This window comes from Meles meles, chromosome 2 (assembly GCF_922984935.1).
Source record: "Meles meles chromosome 2, mMelMel3.1 paternal haplotype, whole genome shotgun sequence".
Lineage (NCBI taxonomy): Eukaryota > Metazoa > Chordata > Mammalia > Carnivora > Mustelidae > Meles > Meles meles.
The window spans coordinates 140865441-140882319 of NC_060067.1; the positions used below are offsets into that span (position 1 = coordinate 140865441).

The 16879-nt window shown below is 39.9% G+C and overlaps 1 protein-coding gene across 2 annotated transcripts in view; it reads right to left on the minus strand.

Annotated features, from left to right (window-relative positions):
• Window positions 1-16879, minus strand: part of SH3RF1 (SH3 domain containing ring finger 1) — a 182046-nt gene that overhangs the window by 26828 nt on the left and 138339 nt on the right. For both annotated transcript variants that reach the window (XM_045997084.1, XM_045997086.1), the window contains exons 5-6: window positions 13460-13762; window positions 8274-8384 (exon numbers count right to left, since the gene is read on the minus strand). In XM_045997084.1, coding sequence (XP_045853040.1) covers window positions 8274-8384; window positions 13460-13762 — 414 coding nt within the window. The remainder of the gene's footprint in view (window positions 1-8273; window positions 8385-13459; window positions 13763-16879) is intronic.

Below are 16879 nucleotides of genomic sequence, written 5' to 3' on the forward strand. Positions count from 1 at the left end.
ACAGAGAATAATAATGAATGATTTATTTATTTATATCTTTTATGGAAGGTGGGAGGGAAGAGGAATCAGGAATCATAGGAAAAGACTTTCATGGAATCCACAGGGAGCAGAACCAGCAGGCTACCTTGTATGAAAGCCTCCTCTTAAAAAAATCTCATCCCTTGTTCTCCTTTAAGATCTTAGAGCCACAGCCACTTTTTCAGCAAACAGGTAAGTAATGACACTTGGGAAGAGGGAAAGGGAAAAAATGGAACAACAGCATGTAATTTTAAGATTAATAGTATTTTTCAGTATAGACTTGGATGCGAACCCCGATGCTTTTCAAGGGGGCAGCTATAATGTCACATGCTTGCTAGGAATTAATCTATGATTGTTTCTGTAACTTGAAACTTAAACACAACACAAAAAATTTTTAGCTGTACTATATCTCAAACCATTCCTTCAGAAGAAAATTTCCTTTGATGCCTGGTTTCCAAAAAGCCCAAACAATAGCAAGCCATGATCACTGGGCTATTGTTGCTACTTTTGCTTATTCTTTTCTTAACTTTGCCAGCTTTTGAAATTTAGTACTATCAAGGCTGGTAATCTTTAACAAGTACACTAGTGAAAAGCTGCTGGTTCCTTTATGGGCACAGCCTAATGGGGTTCTGCCTACAGGATTCCATGCCTTTTGAAAATCAATGGAGCAATTGTTACTTTCTGATCTATAAACCCCAGATGATTCTTTAGGGTCTGTATACCGAAACTCCTGGGAAAACAGGCACACAAAGACTTGCCTGAAGCCCCACCTCGCCCTCCCCAAATCTTTGAACCACTAGATGTAAAAACTGAATCGAAAGAGAAATAAGGAGACTAAAGAATGCACCTAGGAAAGCATAAATGGTTTCTACATATCAGTGTATAAATACCCAATGATCTCTAAACATAGTTCCTAACAGTCACTCTGTTTCTATTTCGTGAAATAAAAATTCATATCTCATCAACATTTGCTTCATCTGCCCGTTAATGTACCTAGTTCCAGAAACACAATAAACTCAGCAGAAAAAAATTTCAGAGTTCTAGACATATGTTGCAACTGTTTCACACATAATATTTAATTTTTTGCTGAAGTGACTTTGGAGAAGGATTTTTCCCATACCGAAGCTGAAGGTGTTGTGGAACATTCAGTGCAGAAATAAATGAGGTGCAGAGCTCCTTATAGAGCCCTAACCTGGACAAGGCAGAGGTGAGTTCCAAGAGTTAGAACTGCATGAACGTTACTCACACTCTCCATATAAAACACGGCAGCCTTAAGACTTGCTACTACTCTGGAACTGCATGCACTGGGGCTTAGAATCTTCAAAACCTTTGACCAGGAAAAGGTCAAGCATTCACTCCATTCAGGCTCCCAGTGACAAGGGAGAGAGAAACAAAGATAATCCTGGTCAAACACTCAGCACTTTATTAAAGCAGAGGTTGTACTAAATTAGCCCTATGAAGAAAAAGGCAAAAAAAAAAAAAAAAATCTATGGACCTGGTAACAGCACATCACATTCTGTCAACGAAATGTAAAAAAGAGGTCAGCTTTTACAGTTAAAAAACACAGTGAGCAAATGTTTCATGTACATCCCTTTCACAAAGAGTAAGTCAGAAGTCACTGGAGATATGGCTTAGAGGAGGACATTCTGAAAGATCTCAAAGGTTGTCCTTGAGAGAAAATGCAGTTCTCTCTCTCCTTTTTGTGGTTGAAACAATCTTAAAAAAATTGGGCAGAAATTTTTTCCCTCAATGTTGGGTTACATATCTGGGGGAAATGTGTGTATGTGTATGCACGTGTATTTGGTATATAAGCACACAAAGACCGAGAGAGAAAGTCTGATTAAAATCAGATTCCTAGATGTTGTTCAGCCCTGTGGGGTTGGTAAAATGATAGGGCTCTGGTGAGTCCAGGGCTGTGACAGACTAGGAAGTACTGTGGGTTGCTTTATAAACAATTTAAACTGAAATAATCTGGTGATGTGGAAGTTCAAAAGGTAATCCACTATGTGCTATGCTTCAGGCAGCTTGCTATCCTGCAAGACCTGAAATTTCTACAGAGCAAACCACAGCCTTCCATTCACCCAGAGCTGACCTGGAGACCTGCTTATTATTTCATAGTCCAGGCCAGAGCAGGCCCCAGAGGCCAAGACTCACTCTCCACCAGCAGAAAAAAACATCTACAGGCCTGCAAGAAGTATAGATCACATTTTGCTCATAATATTTTGTTAACATTGCTCAGAACCAAATACCACACTTAAATGCCATTTTCACTAGACGTTACATACTAAATTAATAGGAGCTTAAAAAGAGCTCATCCCTTGTAGTTTTATTTTATGGAAATGCAGCAGGTCTATATTATCAAAGTTGTCTAGAACTATGGGCCAGGCCACAGAAATACTAATATAGAAAACTGGATGTTATTCTGATATTCATTAAAAATGAGCTTCCTCCTTGTGTTTCTATATATTCACATCTTCTGTTCATGATCTGTGGTAATGGTCTGAGACAAGAATTACTGCTTCTGAATAAATAGCTTAAAATTAGACAGTGGTCCACTAATGTGAAATGATGACACTTCGCCACACCCAGGTTCTGTTGCCCTGACCCACTGACCTTGAAAGCAGCATCAGCTTTACACTGTAGAAGGAGGTGGGCTTTGGGGTCAGAAAAACATAGATTCTAATCTTGGCTCAGCATCTTAGGGCAGTCCTTCATTTCCCTATGTTAGAATGAACACCAGCCAACAACTGTCCTTTCCGAAAGGGCTGGATTCTAAGTCAGATAAGCCACATTTGCTAGTGCACACTGTGAGTGAAAAGTTGGAAGTGTGTGGATGTAATACTACTCCTCTCTGGTGTCCTCTCCTCTTTTTGCTCTTTCATAGGACCAAAGAGTGGTTCAGTCTGGATCTGGCTAAAGATAGGTGACAAGATCCATTAGGTTTTAAGCACGGCCATGGGCTGCGTCCACCTTACCAGTAAAGTGCTTTGCTGGTAAAGTGCTATGGAGTTTGGGGCACAAGTTCAACCAACGATAAAGGATTTGTTTTCTTTCCAATATTCCTTTAGGTATGCATTTCCCTCACATTCATTTCAACCTCCCAGGGTAAAAAAGTGACTGGCAGGATAGACTTTGGGCATTTCTGCGTTCCTTGGGCAAATACCATGTAATATCCCCCAATGCCAGCATCCCTTCCCCCCCCCCCCCCCCCGCCCCTTGGACATCTGAATTCCAGTCAACTCACTTTCAGCCCTACACTTCAACATCTCTAAACAGCCCCTCTGGGTACTGAACTCAGATGCATGTATACAGGCTGATGGAGACACGGTTCCAGCTGCTCATGCTCCCTCAAGTCATCATGTTAGCCACTTCAGCAGCATTACTGCCCCTGTAGAGCAGTGTTTGTGCAATTATGTGAGTAGTCTGCTTTATTTTATGCAACAAATAGGAAGCAGAAAAGTAGAAATACTGACACTAGTGATTTAAAAAAACAAACAAAAAAATCCAAAAAACTTAGGTGTCAGAATTCAATAAAATTAAAATAACGATGGAAGGTTCCAAGTCTTAAGTCTCAACTGGATGCTGACTGGAATTAAGCCAGTCAGTGCTGGGTATAACTATGAAGAAAAAGAAATAAAATTAAAGAGTATTTTTAAAAATACTAGAAATAGATGCTTAGATGATGTTGTCTAAAGGGCAAGATGTAATTAAGAATTTGGCATTTCTTTTTTGTTTTTTCTTTTTTCTTTAAAGATTTTATTTATTTATTTGACAGAGAGCACAAGTAGGCAGAGAGGCAGGCAGAAAGAGAGAGGAAGGGGGCGCCTGGGTGGCTCAGTGGGTTAAGCCTCTGCCTTCAGCTCAGGTCATGATCTCAGGGTCCTGGGATCGAGCCCCGCATCGGGCTCTCTGTTCAGCGGGGAGCCTGCTTCCTCCTCTCTCTCTGCTTGCCTCTCTGACTACTTGTGATCTCTCTCTCTCTGTCAAATAAATAAATAAAATATTTAAAAAAAAAAAAAAAAAAAAAGAAAGAGAGAGGAGGAAGCAGGTTCCCCGAAGAGCAGAGAGCCCGATGTGGGGCTCTATCCCAGGACTCTGGGATCATGACCTGAGCCAAAGGCAGAGGCTTTAACCCACTGAGCCACCCAGGCGTCCCAAGAATTTGGCACTTCTTAAATATCTCTCCAAGAATGGAATTTACCTCACAATTTATAGATTTATTGCTCTACATTTGCTTTATTAGAAGAGATATCTATGATATTAATTGACTTTTATAAATTACATAAGGTCTCTCTATGCCTTAATATGTCAACCTGTGAGACAGAGTTATAATTAGAAATAGTTTAGGTAAAGCTGCCTTTCCCAGTGCCCTGAAGCACAGCAGAAGCCCAGTAAAGAGAAGCTGTTGTTGTGATTCATGGGACTATGAAGTCAGAAAACTGTCTTACTCATCTTTGTATTGCTGTCACCCACCTTCGCAGACAGAAGTTAACAGATCCTCAGTGAGCTTTTCACAAATGAGAAAATGTTCTGTGCTTCTGCCTCTCTTAGGCCAACATGATATGGATTCAAGAGGCCTTAGTTCCTATGTGCTAGAGTCCTTTACTGTTGTTGCTGGAACGTTCTGGCCATATTCTACCCTTATTCCTGATTTTCAGAATTCTCACCAATTCCAAAGGCTCAACTTGTACCTCACAAACTATTTGACATTGGCAGTTCCACTGCCCTACTTCCAGAGCTCTTCCCTGATCCTGGTAATAGCAGTAAGTCCTGCTGAGCCTTCCACCATGGGTTCCAATGGCTAATTCCATATTGGCTATTCTGAGAACCCACATCATTTAATTTGCTTCTCTAAATAGACATATAAGACATATACTATGTGTGTACATGTAAAATTTTTTTAGTTAGGGTTATACATGTTTGGAATGCAATCGGTTTATAAGTTGGCCATAGGCTGTATTTGGCTTTTACTGACCTGCCTAACTCGTGACATCTGGCAGCTAAACACCTCTCAGCTGGTACAGGGGATCAGGGATTATTAATCACATATTTAAGAGTTCTTCTGCCCTTGTGCAGAAAATACAAGACTAATATAGATCCTCTCTCCTCCCTTCACAAATTAGTTGGGAAAAAAACCCTCACTCCTATTAATAGTCTGATGTCTGAATTAGATAGCTATAATGCCAGTTTTGCTCCTAATATTAGAGATCTAACATTTTCACTGTTACATGTGAAATGTGTAGGACAATATGCTCCTAACTTCATTCTGCATAAAAGATTAGAAAGTCTCAATTCATGATAAAATGCTAGAAATAATTTTCATTTCCTATTCTACTGCTGCCATAATAAATCCACACCATGAAAAGCATGGTTTCCTCTCAACCAAGCTGCATACTATTGCCGTGACAGTGCTCAAATTCTTTGAAGATATTTCAAATTTTAAATAGGATACTTGCCATGATTAATGTGAGATACAGAGGGTAGATGCTGCTGAGATCCACCCCCCACCACTTCAACTTAACATATTAAATCTAAAACACTGCTGCCAACCTACCAGGGACTTGGAGATCTAGACATCTCCTGGGATGACATACAGGTCTGTTTATAATTAGTTTTTCATTAAATGGAATTGGCACAGTAGACATACTGTTTAATAAACCTTCCTCTTGCTTAACATGCAGGCTTTCTTATATAATCCTAGCATGAAATGGTTGAATATAAATTAACTTTTGTATATTCATGCTCTCTTGTGACCTGTATCACTGATTTGCCCTAGAGTGTGCCTCCAGCTAAGAGCAACTGGCCATTTACTACACTGTAAAATTTTCAGCCCACAATGGCTGAAATTCAGCCAGCTCTGTCCTTTCCACTAATTAATTTTTCTAAGATCAGAAAATGCAGCCTTTTTCCCTTAAGAAATTATGCTAGAATTTTTCCACACAAAGTAGTCATCTGGAAATGGAAATATCAACTGGTTGTGTATGTACTGGGGTGGGAAGGGAAGGAAGGAAAGGAGAGAGTCTTCTCTGGAGATGAGAGGGCAGGATGGTTATGGAACTGGGCTCTGGTCAAAACACCTGGGGCTAACAGAATCTCATGAAAACCAATAAAAGTTAACTGAATTTCACCTTCTCCCTAGAAAAATCAGCACAACGTTTCCTGCACCAAACAGTTGTACTATCAAGGAAGCTGTAATCATTCTGGGAACATTAAAAAAAAAAAAAAAATACAACTTTAACCTCTAACCAGAACATTATTAACTTCCATTTAAATGCAAGAACATGCTTAACTCTATAAAAAGTTTTCTAAAGTCTAAGTCAAGCTAAGTAATAACTCCACATTTATTTATATCCCACCTTGCTTCAAAGTAAAATGAGGCAAAAGGAAAATGAGGACAATAAAACTAGATGGAGCCAACATCTCTACTAATGTGCTAATACACTGTGAGGTCCTAGTTGGGGCGGGGGTACAGATTTCGCTCTAAGCATTCTAGCAGAAGGGAACATAATCTTTACAACATATATAAAATCCACAACTTAAAAACAAACCAGCTGCCTAGAAGCCTCACTATTCCTGGTACAGAGAGCAGACAAACCGTAACACAATGAACCAGACCCAATGAACCAAGGCATTCTGAGAGCCAACCAGTGGCATGTGTCACAGGCTCATCCCGCAACAGTCTTCAACTGAGACCGATAACGAGATCAGGAATAGTCACCCCTACTACATTCTAGGCATGGTGAGAACTCTCCAAAGTAGATAGTATTAGCTTCATTTTATAGGCAGGGAGACTAAAGCTTAAAGAGGTTGAAGCTTTTCATGGTCATGTAAACAAATAAGGGGCTGAGCTGGGCTTTCAACCCTGGTATGTGTTCCCCTCACTGGGCCATACTGTTTCTCTGACAGCATCACAGCCAGGTGACACTCTGTAAACCAATTTACAGGGTTGGGGCCCACTGGGGAGATCTGATGCACAGATCTATCTTTTCTATTCTCATTCAACTGAGCACTGAAAGAAACAGTCTGAAAGCACAAGCTAAGTAAGGCATCAGCCTGGATGAGAGATGCCTCACAATTGCTGGTTCCTTGTAGTTTGTATGCCTGCAATTTCAGGAGGCGGGGATTTAAACTATTGTGTTTCTGCTATGGTTGAATTTACTTGTTTCTTCTTCCCTTTTTTAAATAAATTTTTTTTTTTTCAGCGTAACAGTATTCATTGTTTTTGCACAACACCCAGTGCTCCATGCAATACGTGCCCTCCCTATTACCTACCACCTGGTTCCCCCAAACTTCCACCCCCACCCCTTCAAAACCCTCAGGTTGTTTTTCAGAGTCCATAGTCTCTTATGGTTCGCCTCCCCTTCCAATTTTTTTTTTCTTCTTCCCTTTTAATTTTCTCTCCACTGTGTTCTTCTCTGTATCTATCTCTCTTCGCTGCCCTCATTTCTCCTACTGATTTCTCCTATGAGGTATGTTGTAAAGCAATTAGTGTTTAGACTCTATAGGATGCTATGTCTTCAGGAGGAAAATCAACACAATCTGAGGGAGGCTTCCAAGGCAGCACAGCCGCAGCTACTGTCATGGAAGACGAGAAACCAAAAGGTGAAATCATAAATGGAGAGATTGGGAATCAACTCATTATGTGACTCAAAGCAAACCGTTTAGCTTTTCGGATCCCGGTTTCCTCAGAATTCCTATAAAGGTGTCTTTGTAAGAAACAAGTGAAGTCTAAAGATGCAAAAGAAATGAAAAAGAAATGTTCGGTTAAGCCTTTGGGAAATCACGCTGAACGTTAATGAAAATTAAAAGTATTTTGTAGAAGTCTTCTAATGGCTTCAGGCCACTGATCCTCACTGTTAAAAATTATGCAGGGCGGGCGCCTGGGTGGCTCAGTGGGTTAAAGCCTCTGCCTTCGGCTTGGGTCATGATCCCAGGGTCCTGGGATCGAGCCCCACATCGGGCTCTCTGCTTAGCTGGGAGCCTGCTTCCTCCTCACTTTCTCTCTGCCTGCCTCTCTGCCTACTTGTGGTCTCTATCTGTCAAATAAATAAAAAATCTTTAAAAAAAAAAATTATGCAGGAAAAATTAGGCAGGCTGTAGGCAAGAGGCTTTCTCATTTCTTCTGTGAGATGAACAGAGATAACCGATGAAAGAGGTCCACCCCTACCTAACAAGTGTCTGTGTAAACTGCAGGTGTTAGGAGGTTAATGGGACTGAACAGCTAGGAGAGAAACAGATGGAGAAGCTATACTCACTCCAAGGGCAGCTGGGTAGGGAACGTCCGATGGGAAAGTGAATGAAGGGCCAGTTGTCACTGGGCTGCTGGGGGGCGGGGTCACAATTAACCCGGTGGTACTTATATGAACCTGCCAAGAGAAAAAAGAAGTTAATTAAAACACAACTACATTTAATACAACAGACTGTACTGGCTAAACCTTGGGGAGGCAAGTCACAATTTTTAAAAAATACATATCTGTAGTTTCTATTATGTGCGGAAGGCAGAAGCTCTTCCAGTTTATTCAATCCACATTTACTGATTACCTAATCTGTATTCAACACAGGGTGGTTATGTGATAAATACTGGCCATTGTGATGTTTTACATACAGAATTCAACTGCTGTTGGCTTTCTCAATAACACACTGCCTCACCGGAAAGCCCCTGTGAACCAAACTGACCTTTCACGTGGTTAGTCTGGCGCTTGACTAGCCCCCTAGCAATTTCCCTGAAGATCCTGTTCAGGTAGGTCATGGCTGAATACTCACCTGTCTATCAATATGTAAATCTATGTGAAGTGCTTAAGGTATTTTGTTATTCTCGGGATCATTTTTCATGACTCCCACTTTTCGGTGGGGATGCATAATTAAAATGCAGCTGCCTAGACATGCCTAGAGCAGGTAATTATTTATAAAACCTTTAAAGGAACAAAGTCAAGCCAAATTAGCTGTTTTCAAAGGTATCTTATCCCTGATACTATCCAAGATTAATTTACTAGAAAAAAATTGAGTTATTCAGGTCATTTCACTGCTTGTGTTCAGTTAATCAATTTCACTCACAATGCATATCAGGTCCAACTACAGAATGCCATCATTACTTGATGCTGCAGAAGTAGGTGTGTGGGTTTCTACACAAATGGGATGTTTTTCCTCCACTATTAAAGGAATATGATTGGCTGGTACCTTGTTTCTCCAAGGAAACAAGGATACACCAACGCCAGACCTTTTGTAATAAAACTTAATCCCAAACGTAGTTCCCTCAATTCCCATATATTAAGAAAAAGATTATCAGGACAAAGAAAAACTCTGAGATTAGTTCCCAGAAACCTGAAGGAAACTCTGCTTAGTTAGACCTTGCTGAGTTAGACCCTGCTGAGTTAGACCTTGCCAAGGCCAGAGATAATCAGCATCACAGCATACAGTTTATTTCCACAAATAAATCTATGTTATACATGGAATCCACATACTTTTAAAATCACATCTGTACCTATTAGCTCATACAAATGATTGAACCAAAGGCTTAAACTAAGCAGATCTAAGGGATAACCTAACAACAGTTTCTCCCCAAACCCTCCTGTGAACCAAAGTGTATTTCCAATCAATTTCTAATGGGAAGCGCACTGATTTTTCATCCTAGGATAAAATCTAGTGGCCTTCAGCTGTTTCAACTAATAAATCTGTTTATATACATACCCCAAGGACATTTGTAAGTTGGCACCACATAAAAGATGGAGTTTTTCTGAGAAGATGCTATGAAGCTCACTTCAAAATGCATGCCATTATCATGGAACCTTTGGGGTAGGAAAAAAAAAATACCAAAATACAGCTTCCTAGACCTGACCTTACATATATCTAAGATTAAAGATCTCATTATTGACTGATGTTTCTCTAAAAGCCACAGGCTGGGAGTCAAGATAGTTAACTGCTAATGAGTTTATTGTCTTGGAGCTAGACCAGAGGCTCTCTAAGGTGTGTCCCATCTTAGACACAGGAGTGAAGCAGTGAACACTGAGATTCCTGCAGGCACTAGCCAGCACAGGGCCATTCCTAACCCTGAAGAAAAGGAAGAGATAAAAGTCACCAAAGAGTAACTAAAAGCAGAAGCAGCAGAAGTAAATTGGCTGAGGGTGAGCACGCCCAGAATAAATGCCTTGAACTGGGAAAAATTGATTTTCTACTGTTCTCTTTTCTTCATGGAACAGCAATTTAGCTTGAGCTCCCCCACAAAAAAGGACTCTGTGGAGAGGGAAAGAGGTGGGGAAAGCAAATGGAAATGAGTGTGTGTACCTCTGGCTCCCCTGAAGCCATTGGCAATTTAAAAAATGCCACAAAACACTTAATATTATGAAGTGTTCCTCCAGCTGGCAAGGCCAAAAAATATGACTGTGGCCCAAGACAAAATGCCTTAGTTACTTATAGCATCATATGCTTTTACAGATGTCAGTTACAGACATCTGTGCATATTTATTTTGGTGACTCACCTGGACAGTACAGTCTATAAATAATCTTCTAATTTATGTATTTGCAAGTTCAGCCTTTACTCAACAGTCATCAAATATAATCACAAGCAAGCCCTTTGTTCCTCTCTTCTGTCTTTTCTCATCCTACTGCCTAGAATTTGGATGTCATGGCAAGATCTCTAAATTCTAAGGATATTCTAAGAAACATAAGGATAAGGTTCCACCCATACGATGGAAAGGCGAGCTAAAAAGCACCATCACACCACACTGACTGCCTATATGTAGATTCCAGTCAGGTGAGAGAATAATGAACACTCACTTCTTTGGGCTCCTTACTGCAGACTTTCTAAGCGCAACCAAACCTAATTAAGGAGAAAAGCAAGCGAGAAAATGGGCCAAATCAAGATAACAAAATATCCTTTTTCTCAGCATGGATGAAGGAAAGGAAGGAAAGAAAATGGGCCAGAGCAGGAGAAGTCAAATCTCTTGCTTGGTCCTTTGTGGGGCAAAGGAAAAGGACAGTCCTATTTTAAACAGTCTCACATGAGCCATCTCACATATACACCAATCTCCATGGTTAGGAGAATGTTTACCTGTCACTTATGTTACATTCACTCATTGCTTTACTATGGACTGTGGTTCCCTCCAATGTACACAGTACACTAGACAAGTAGTGTTTTCTGTAAACCTGGGCTGGAGAAGCCAGCAGCACTTGAAACATCTCCCATCAGCTTCTTGAAATAACTTCTCCCTGAGGCAACACATTACCACCTAAAACAGAATGTATTGGAATATGGGAGGAGGGGTGGAATAGTTGAAGGGGAAACTGTTTTAATGAAACACAGAAAGAGCCTTGTTTCCTAAGGTACTCCAACCAAAACAAAAATAGCTCTATTTTTATAGTCTTCATTCCCAGCTCTGGTGTGGCAGCATCAGACATGCTCACACCTGACGGCTGAGTTCTCTACAAAAAGATATAAGTGCTAGGTTTATCCTCCTTTCTCTTTTAATTTTCTCTAATGCCCAAAGATTACCATCTATTCTTTTAAAGCTATTCCTATTCTGAGTTGCCACTGTTCTTACCAGAAACTTACCTTTTAACAAAACATCATTGTGCAAATGTTGCTAGGTCACAAAATAAAAACCTCAGTCAAATGATACAGTTTTCTTGTAGTGAATGGCCATGGTTACTAGCCACCTCCGTCAGAACCTTATTCAAAAATCCTTTGAACCTTTCTAGAGTAACCTCACTTGGTATTTCTTACTCCAACCTATAATCCATGTCTATTTTTTACATAGGTTTAATCAGTTACATGTAAAAAGTAACATACTTCTCTCAACCCATTTTTCTTTTTTTTTTTTTTTAAAGATTTTTTTAATTTATTTATTTGACAGAGAGAGAGATCACAAGTAGGCAGAGAGGCAGGCAGAGAGAGAGGAGGAAGCAGGCTCCCCACTGAGCAGAGAGCCCGATGCGGGGCTCGATCCCAGGACCCTGAGATCATGACCTGAGCCGAAGGCAGCGGCCTAATCCACTGAGCCACCCAGGCGCCCCTCAACCCATTTTTCAAGAGACTCATTCATTCAATAAATATTTACTGAGTGTTTATCATATATCTGACACTTGGGGTATATTGGTGAACAAAAAAAGACCTTTCCCCTCACCACACTTATGTTTCAGTGGGCTATGTCTGTGTCTCCTAGTTCTCTCATAAGATCAAAAGCTTCGTTTCCCCACCACCAAAAAGAAAAAACACCCAAAACCACAATCCCGTTCAGAAAACGAATGCATTTAACTCACAACATGCAGGATGAATCTAAGGGAGCAGGGTCAAATAAATGAGGCTGAGAGAAAATAATTTTTAATAAAAATGGCAAGGAATACCAAACACCACGTCGTAAATGTTTATTCTACGGTCCAAAACAGGCACTTTAATTAACTGTAAACTTTCTGAGGACCAGGACTGTATGTGTTTCTTTGTTTCTGTAAAGGAAAATAATTGATTTTTGTGTTTTGTTTTGTTTTTTAAAAACCACAGCTATAAATATATAAATATATAATACAGAGTGTAAAATCTGCATGAATTTTAAAAACTAAATACAAGACTTGAAAGAAACTTCTCCCACTGTGACAGGCACTTTGGACAGGGCTCTTTGAGCTTTGGGTTGAGGAAAAATATAGCCGTCATCTAATTGAATAATTACAGCCGTCCTGTGACTTAGGCAGAGCTACTTTAGTGGGCTCACTGTGCAGTCCAGAATTAAGGCCTAACACAGGGAAGTCCTTTGGTCCATTATCACAATATACATGGTGCCTAGAAGGGTCTAGTAATTGGGCACCAAATAAATGCCTGCTGACTGAATGCATGTTTCTAATCATCTTATGTGTTCTCATTAACATAAGAACAATGTGGGGCTACTTCTTAAGACAGTCCAAAGCCTTGATGAACTAATGAGATTTTTTTTTTTAAAAAAACAGGCTAATTTCTAATTTAAATTAAATGTTTCTTCATGTCGTCTCTCTCTCTTTTTTTTCCCTATAACTCTTACTGGGAAGCCTAAAAACCAGGGTAAGTCACACACATGCAGGCAACTGTCAACTTTGAGTTTCAACTGTAGCATCTGCAGTTTGGATGAAGATAAAATTTTAGTTGGCAAGCTCTCCCAAAGCAGCCTTGTGACAAGGTTCTGCAACACTGAGCAGTTGCCTGAAACTCAGTATTATTTAAAACATTTTGTCGTTTCCAATCCTTCCTTTGAAAATGACTGAGTAGTTTTGGGTTAGTTTTCTCTTCTCCATTTTTCCACCTACAGAATGAATCTTCCCAGGAAAGATACTATTCTCCCCCCCCTCCCCACCTTTTTTTTAAGGAAAGCTATTCTCTTCGGAAGGCAAAAATAAATAGTATTTTTCAGCTAGTAAACAAACATGCTTGTGAGCAGATCACTTTGTGCCCAAGCTCTTCTCACACCTTTACAAGATTTACCTGAGAAGGGGCACTGCAGGAAAGCCCAGACAGCTCACTGATGCGTGCAGCAGCTGTGGGGTTACTGGAGCTGATGAGGACAGGAGGGCTGATCTCCATGGAGTGGCGGTTCTGGGATGCCTGGGAGGACTTGCTGGCCATGGTGAGAGACGTAAAGGAGTGGCGCTTTTTGGTGTTCTTCTTGGTGTCAGAGTGCTTTGGGGCATTGCTGCTCTGGGCTGCTGCTGAGGTACATTCTCCAGCATCCACTCCTGGCACAGGAGGCTTATCCCATTCTATCAGCTGCTTAGCAGCCGAGTTAAACTGCAAACCAAGAAATCGACACAGGAGAGTTACAACACAATTCTCAAGGACTCACTGAGATTTATTTTCAATCAGCTTTTATCTAAAATTGGAACATCACCACTTTAGAGTTTGCATGTGCAAGTATATCTTTATTTCCACATGAGATGTCTTTTCTCTCAATACTGGGATTTCATTATATTTGTCACCAATAGATGTTAAGAATAAACCATTCTAATTCAAGACCAAAAAGGTAAAAACATTTCTCCAAGAATTTTCAGAATACCTAATTTTAAAATTTGCCCGTAACAAATGAAGATTTGTTTCAGCTCACTGGTGAAATCTAAAGAAGAACAGTTAAAAAAGGGTACACTTGTCTCACTGAATCCTCTATTGCCTGATAACGGCCAGGTATCTGCTCAGAGCACAAGTGAACATAGAAGGGGCAACTTTGGGGTCTGGTATAAATGGGCAAGACAACAAAGATGAAACCATTATAGGTTAACTCATGTACTGCCATGTAAATTAACCTGCTGCTTCTATGAATTTTCAGAGAAGTTCACAAAAAGTTGGCAGACATTCTTGATATGTTTGTCATGTCACTGCATCGATTCTTTTCATTTGTGCTTACAGTTTAAAATCATAACGGGGTAAAACATGAAATCCAAGTCCTGTTGGCAAGCTAACTTGTCTATTTGAAAAGTTTTCTGACTATAAAGTGTCCAAGGCGTCAAAAGCTGTGCACCGGGCCGGTAATACCAGCAAGAAAGGAAGGAACACAAAATCTGTTTTCCCTGAGGTGTAATAAAACGTTTCCAGAAAGCTGCAATAATAACAAACTATACAGAACTTACCTAGATACTACAGTAAAATAGGAAATCACTGAGCACTTAGTTTAACCTCTCGTAAAAGAAAAAATTAAATGAAAAATAATAGACTTCTTAAAAAGGTAATATAGGTAAATATTAAGGATAATACGGAATTTTCTCATTTCAGCTTTGCACGGTCAGCACTTCACAAATGCTGATCATCAAATGCTATTTTCCACCCACGTAAATGGTTAGGACCTGTCTCCTAACCATCCTGTTGATGAGAACATCCTACTCAAAGAATGGAAATCCTGTCAGTCAATATTTAACAAAGTGAACTTGCTCAGGCACAACTGGGCGCTCACAAAGCTGTACTAATTGCAGCTCCGTAGCCAGGGCTTCTACAGATGATAGCAAATTGATTAACAATTTGTTCCTGTGGTTCCGCAGGGACTTGAATTCATCTGGCCTGTTTGATCTACAATTACTAGGGAACATCTTTTTCAAACATGAGCACGCATCTCCTTCAAACTTCTAGGATTTTTTTCCACATGATAAACTTTCAAGAATAATAGGCAGTAATGTGACCATTAACACCTACCAATGCCTGAACTATCAATGGAGAAAGAGGATCATAACTGCGTGTTATGTGTTTAGGAATGAAGAAATGAGGTACTATTAAAGGATGGCCTTACTATAACATTATAATGGCCTCTGACCAAGAGACTACCTTGGTCTAGCCATCTGGTGGTCCCTGAGAAAATCAGATGGCCAAAGGAAGAAATGTTACTGTTTTACTATTACGGTAAGAGTGGCCCAGACTTCAGCAATGCCAGAAGAAGAGTCAGAAAATGCCTTCTAATATGAACTCATCTAGATCCCAAGGCACAAATCCTCAAAGCGTGACTGAATCTCTACGCTGGAATCTGACCAATTAACTGGACCCTCATGTTGCACTGAGTTAAGAAGTAAGGGAAGGAACAGAGAAGACTTCCTCCTCGTGAAGGCCAAATATAGGAATTGAAAAAACTATCACATCTACTTCATACCTTAGTTAAATTAATCCTGGGATCAAATCATTGGTTCCATTAGTGATGTCTGCTTTGAAATAGTCTGAAATATTACCATAGTCTAGTCCTGTTCATATGTAGCCAAGTGTCGGTTATAGTTAATACTGTATTAAAATTTTAGGTTTCTGCATGCTGTGCTCTGGAATAAACATAAGAAATAAGGTATTGTTCCCTATATTTCCAGTTGTTTCTCTCATTATAAAAATAGTGGGTGCTTCCCCCGTATCTTTTTCTGTATCATACATTTTCCATTAAAATAAATACACATTGACCATATGTTAGGTGCTACATAATGTGTTAGGTGCTAGAGATCTACACATGCAGACAAATGGCTCCTGGTCCTCAAGGAGCTTATAAACAGACATATAATTAACACATGCACTCTCAGTATTTTCCTGTCTTCCTTCTTTTATTCAGCCAAACGCTTTCTGAGATTTATCCATATGGTTCTACAATTCAGTCTTTTTTTAACTGCTATGTAATATTCCACTGTGCAACTACACTACAATTTATTTACGCATTCTATGGTTGATTTCTATTTGGGGTCCCCTTCCTTCCCCTTTCCTTCTCTTTCTCCTTCCTTCCTTCCTATAGATTTTGGCTCTTAAGAGCAATGCTGCTGGGGTGCCTGGGTGGCTTAGTTGGTTAAGCGTCTGTCTTCAGTTAAGGTCATGATCTTGGGGTCCTGGGATTGAGCCCCACGTTGGGCTCTCAAGTCAGCAGTGAGTTTGCTTCTCCCTCTCCCTCTGCCCCTCCCCTTGCTTGCGCTCTCTGTCAAATTAATAATAATAATAATAATTTAAAAAATAACAATGCTGGCATGAATAATCTTGTATTTTTTGGTGGACAGAGCAGACATCTGGATACTGGATATATGCTTAGGAGTTGAACTGCTGGGCAACACAGTTGGCATGTTTATAAAAATAAATTTACATGCAGAAGTAAGTGCATACAAGTAGACACATTGTGTTATGGTAGGAACCAGTGAACAGTAGACCAAAGACAACAGTTTTGGTCCTCATCCATAAAATGAGGAAGTTGGGAGTCCATGATCTTTTTTGTCTCTTTTAGTTCTCCACATGCGTAATGCATTATCTCACTTTAAACAGATATAATTCACTTTTCTATTTCACATCTTTCATTTCTATTCCTTTAAATCACCTATTATATTTCCCCCACATTTCATTTTTACACACAGGCAGTCATATTTGTTAGCAGAAAGCTGCCATAATTTAAAATTACTTTGGACTTCTGAAGCA